General features: G+C 44.6%; 1 protein-coding gene across 1 annotated transcript in view; it reads right to left on the bottom strand.

Moving 5' to 3' along the window:
• Window positions 1–2559: 2559 nt before the first annotated feature.
• The window catches only part of EFHD1 (EF-hand domain family member D1), a 42908-nt gene continuing 39467 nt past the window's right edge, over window positions 2560–6000 (bottom strand). The window contains exon 4 of the mRNA XM_068966539.1: window positions 2560–2694. Coding sequence (XP_068822640.1) covers window positions 2560–2694 — 135 coding nt within the window. The remainder of the gene's footprint in view (window positions 2695–6000) is intronic.

The following is a 6000-nucleotide window of genomic DNA, read 5'->3' as shown; positions in this document are numbered from 1 at the left end:
GTAAGTTTCACTGCTCTAGAAATCCCCTACTCATCCCTCCTTGCCCACCCCAACCCGATAACCCTAATCTTTTCACTGTCTTACATAAGTTTGCCTTTTCTAGAATTTCACATAACTGGAACCATGTACAATATAATCTTTGCATATTGGCTTCCTTTACTCAGCTCTATGCACTTACATTTCCTCCATGTCATTTTGTAATTTGATAACTCATTTCTTTTTTAACACTGAATAACATTTTTCACTGCTTAATTAATACTCCATTGTATGGCTTGACCACAGTGTAAAGATTCACCTATTGAAGCACACTTTGGTTGCTTCTAAGTTTTGAACTACGAATAAAGCTGCTATAAACATTCATGTGCAGGCTTTTGCATGGACAAAAGATCTCAGCTCATTTGGATAAATACCAAGAAGCATGATTGCTGGATTATATGGCAAGAGTCTTCCCATTCCTCTCAGTTCCTTTTTCTCCATTTTCTTTTCCATGTCCACTTCCTCCAGCAGGGAGGTGGTGGGGTGACCTTCCATGGAAAAATGATGCCATAGAATTGTAGCTCTTGGATTTGTGTAGAAACAGAAATTGTCCTCCCTGGGGAGCCGAGAGTGTTCTTTAAGGCCAGGGGTCCTTACCATATTAAGGTCCACTATATACTGTGGAATTATACATGGGAGCAAGGGGTCACTGGCCCTCATCAGAGTTTCAGGGGGTCTAGGAAGCAAGGAAATGGCAACCCACTCCAGTATTCTTGCCTGGAGAATCCCAGGGATGGGGGAGCCTGGTGGGCTGCCGTCTCTGGGGTCGCACAGAGTCGGACACGACTGAAGTGACTTAGCAGTAGCAGGAAGCAAGAGAAATTAAGCTACAGAGTTCATCTGCAGCTGAAAGAATCCTCAGTGATAGGAAAGGGAAGAGCAGCAGACAGACAACCTTCCTACTCAGAATGCCCTGGAGGGAAAACCAAACTTCTAGCCTTCAGTTTAAAAAATAATTTTATTTATTGATTTTTAATTTATTGATTTTTGGTTGTGCTGGGTCTTCGTTGCTGCACAGGCTTTCCTCTCGTGGCACTGAGCAGGGAGCTCCTCTCTCGCTGGCGTGCACGGGATCCTCGCTGCAGTGGTTTCTCTTGTTGCAGAGTACAGACTCTCAGGCTGTGGCTCCTGGGCTCTAGAGCACACGCTCAACTGTTGTGGCACATGAGCTTAGATGCTCCAGGGAGCTTAGCTCCCTCCTGGATCAGGGATCGAACCCGTGTCTCCTGCATTTGGCAGGGGGATTCTTTCCTTCTGAACCACCAGCGAAGTCCCACAGGGACCACTTCTAACTCTACTTCAAGGACTCGGTGTCAAACAGGAGCCTGGGCTGGAAGCGGCCCACACAGAAAACATCCTCCTCTCTCCTCCAATTCAAAGAAGACAAGAAGCACGCTGATGTGATGGCTAAGCCCACTTGCACCGTTTATTTAAAAAGAATAGCTGTAAGGTAAAAATGCAGATGTTTTCTTCATCGTAAAAGACAGCAGTTAAAAAAGGGAAGAAATAAATATGACATTAGAAATTATTTTATCATGTACAACAAACCCCTGATATCTGGGAGCAATCCCAAGACTCATAACATGTACAAATTTGTGCTGAAGAACAGCTTCACTTTGAACACCTTAGAGCAGATGTTGGAAACTGGCTAGATGGTGAAAATGGTCATAGCTTTTCAGATTCTGAAAGACTCTGGATTTGTTACTCGGTGATGGCAAGGGTCTACTGTAATATAATTTGCAACGAGTCAGAGTTAATAAGAATTGTTCTACTCATTAATATTGTTTGTAATCATTCTCTCATTCCTACGGTTAAGTAGCACAGCATTTAGGAGAAGGGGGAAACGGCGGAGAAGTGCAAAGGGGAAGCAAAAGCGAGGGACCTAAGTGGAATGCTAACGATAGGAGAAAGGTGATGGGGAGGACCAGACTCTCCCACCTCTTCACTCTTTTCTGTCACCTCAGCAGCGTGCTGTGGCCCACTGTGGAGAGGGACCAGGCTGTGGTCCAGCCTGGCCTGCCTTAAACCTCACCATCGCCAAAGGACCGAAGATGCAGTAGCATCTGGCAGGATCAGGTGAAGAATGAGAACAAGGAGGCTGGATGAGAAAGAAAGGAGAGACACAGAAAAGGATGACCCAAGGAAATGGATGCTGGCCTCTGCAGCTCTCTCCTCTGAGGACCACCAAGGAAAGAAGTATCTGCACGAATTAACACAGCAGACCACTCTTTGATGTGGAGGGGAAAAGAGACAGGAACAAGCAGAGGTTGCCAAGTCGAGGCACATTCTGGCTACAGGGAAGGGTGCAGGAGAGAGACTCGAGGAGGGCAGTGGGACCTTCTGGGAGGGGTTCCCAAATGGGGAGAGCTGCCCCTGCCACCCCACGAGGCCAAGGAGTGTGCACTGGGTGATGGGTGTGGAGGCTGGCTGGGGCAAAGGGTCAGCAGGGGTGAGGGTGTCTGGCCAGCTCTCCCCGGAGCATCTGTGAGGCACAGCTGTGGTCAGAGGTCAGGGTCAGCCCCACTAAGCACTGAAAGCGGCCTTGAGTTCCCGGAAGGCTGCTTGGCGGACCTTCCTCTTCTCTTCCTCCCGCTTCCGCTCATCTTGCTCTGCTTTTAGCTCCGCTTCAAACTTACTGGCACAGGACAAGGCCTGGACCTGCAGAGAAACAGTGAGGGCCGATCAACAGAGTGAGAGGCAAAAGAGACGTCTGGAGAAGGAGCAGCCCACCAAACAGAACTCGGTGGTCTCCAGCCACATGCCCTGGGACCCCGGCCACGCTGGAGGCAGGACCCCTGAGCCAATGCTCCCTGCCCTTGGTCTTCCGATGTTTGCTTTCTAACAAACAGCGAGGATATCAGCATTTTACTTGCTTCTGTGTTACAGATGCTGCTTCCAGTCTGCTGGGGTTGCGTATTCCACCTGAGCTTCTTTTTCTTTTTTTTTTTAGCTTCTTTTTCAGGATACTGTTTTTAAAATTAATATTTATTTATTTGGCTGTACAGCATGTGGGATCTAATTCCCTGACCTGGGTTCAAACCTGGGCCTCCTGCATTGGGAGGATGGAGTCTTAGCCAGTGGACCACCAAGGAAGTCCCGGGATACTGTTCATATCCATGCCCACTTCTACTTACTTTCCATCTTTAATTTCACAATGGTATTCTTTAGTTCTAGGGAAAGTCAAGAACAAAATGAGCTCCCTGCGGGCATTTTGACTGGGACTGCATCAATCTGCCTGAGGCAAAGGGATATTTTTAGGTGGTGTTGTTTGGTCACTAAGTTGTGTCCGACTCTTTGTAACTCCATGGACTGTATGTAGCCCACCAGGCTCCTTTGTCCATGGGATTTCCAGCCAAGAACACTGGAATGGGTTGCCATTTCCTTCTCCAGAAGATCTTCCTGACCCAGGGATCAAACACCTATCTCCTGCATTGGTAGGCAGATTCTTTACCCTTGAGCCACCAGGGAAACCCTATCTTTAGGTGAACGCTATTTTTAATAAAAACGGCTAGATCACCCTCCAAAGAGCTGCTCCAGTTTGTACCCCACAATCATGAAATGCAAGGCTCATTTTCCCATAACCTTACCAACACTTATCATTAACCTTTTTCCTGTTTGCTAATCTGATGTGGAAGAAAAATTGGCACCTTCTTTAATTTCTTCTTTGATAAACTGGAGAAGGAAATGGCAACCCACTCCAGTACTGTTGCCTGGAAAATTCCATGGATGGAGGAGCCTCGTAGGCTATCGTCCATGGGGTCGCAAAGAGTCAGACACGACTGAGTGACTTCACTTACTTTCTTTCTTTTCTTGATAAACTATCCATTTATATTCTTTGCCTATTTTTTCTATTCAGCTAGTGTTTATTTTTCCTTTAATTTGCACTAATTCTTTACATAATTTAGGTATATATTTTTCAGCTAATTTCTTCCAGTCTTTTTTTTACTTCAAAGTATCTTGGGTCATACAAACATTTAAGTTTTGATGTCATCAAAAAGTTCACTTATTTCCTTTCCAAGTTTGTACTTTATATCATGTTTAAGAAGTTCTTCTCTACCACCCCAGGTTCTAAACCCATTTTCCTGTAATTTCTTCTCATACTTGTATGTTTTCATTTTCCCATTTGGCTCTTTAAGTCCCCTGCAATTTATTTTGTGAGGGAGCCTAATGGAGGGCTTTACTTCGTTTTCCTAAGTGGATACCCAATTGTCTCAACACCTGTTACTGAATAGCCCATTATTTTCCCACTGATTTGAAAATTATCTTTTCCATATACTCAATTCCCACATGAAGGAGACCTGCTTTTATTATTTTCTACCCCATCCCGCTAACTGGTTTGTTTATTCCTGTGTCCGTACTACATTAGTTAATATTATTGCCTTATAGAATGCCTTAATATTTATAAAGAAAGTAAATCTTTTCTTATGTTGAAGAAGCATATTTTCTTATTTTCAAATGTGTGATTATGAATATGTATTAAACTTCACCAAATGTTTTTGAGACATCTACTTGCAATGGTCACATTTTTCTAATTTAACCTACCTATGATATGAGTATATTTTAAAAATTATCCCTGCCATCTTAACATAAATTTCAAATATTTTAATTGCATTCCATTTCTTAATGTTTTAGGATTCTTACAGTGATACTTATTAGATGGATATATAAATTGTTTGGTGTTATTTTCATCTGATTTTGTAATCAGAGTCATAATGGCTTTAGAGAATGAATGTGATATAGCCTTTTGTGTAAGTTTCAGGTATACGGCATTACAGTTCAACATCTGAATACCCTACAAAGTGATCACCACCATGAGTCTCATTACCATCCATCACCCCGTAGTTGACTCTCTTCATCCATTTCTCCCATCTGTCCCCCACCTTCCTTCCCTTCTGGTTACCAAATCTGTTTTCTGTATACATGAGTTTCTTTATGGAGCTTGTAATGGTTTTAGGCTGATGTATCATCATCTCTCGTTATTTCTACCTGTGGGCATCATCGCCTTGATTTCTCTGTCACTAGCTTCCTTGTCTCACTGTCGCATCAGTCTATCCCTGGTCCACTCATTCACTTCTCTGCAGTGCTGCAGCTCAGATTCAGCATTCCCTACAATGCTTTTTATTTAGTCCATTCTATTTTCATCTCATTACATCCATGGCTGCTGTTGTTTAGTTGCTAAGTCGTGTCCAACTCTTTGCAACCCCGTGGACTGTTGCCCCACCAGGCTCTTCTATCCATGGAATTTCCCAGGCAAGAATACTGGAGTGAGTTGCCATTTCTTTCTCCAGGGGATCTTCCCGACCCACGGATCGAATCCCCATCTCCTTCATTGGCAGGCAGATTCTTTACTGCTGTGCCAGCAGGGAAAACCACATCCACGGTAGCCCAATGCTGAGTCTCATATTTCAATGAAAAATTATAATATCCTTTTCAAATCCTCCCTGTACTTCACAAGGGTCCATTTTTGAAGACAAGATACCAATGAAATTATCAGTAGGCAGTACGTATTATGTTTTCACTGTTTCTGAATCCGAATCCCTAGGGATAGGGTCAAGGAAATTATGTTTTCCAAACTCCCCCCGACCCAGGTATTTCTCAGGCCCTTGGGGCCCTGCTCTGACCCAGCAGTTCTCACCCCTGGCTCCCTATGTCAGAGTCCTCAGAGACTGCTCTATCTTGGTCTTGGCAAGATGTCCAAGGTGGAGTTTACCGTCGTCTACCCAGCGTCTCCCCCAAGTATCCCTAATGGTTGTAGAATCCTACAACCTGGGTTCAAGCTCCTATTCCCTAATGGGCTGGCCTCGCCTTTATTCACTTTCTAACCCAGAACAGATGCCTGAACAATCTTCACAACAGCAGCTGTCACATAGCCCCCGACTGCCAGGACCTGCTCTTCTGCCGGACATGCTCCACCTCTGCCCCCTACTCCCAAGCCCCACCCTTGGACCAGGGACGTTGTCTGCT

This window comes from Capricornis sumatraensis, chromosome 2 (assembly GCF_032405125.1).
Source record: "Capricornis sumatraensis isolate serow.1 chromosome 2, serow.2, whole genome shotgun sequence".
NCBI lineage: Eukaryota > Metazoa > Chordata > Mammalia > Artiodactyla > Bovidae > Capricornis > Capricornis sumatraensis.
This window is presented reverse-complemented; position numbering and strand designations above follow the sequence as displayed.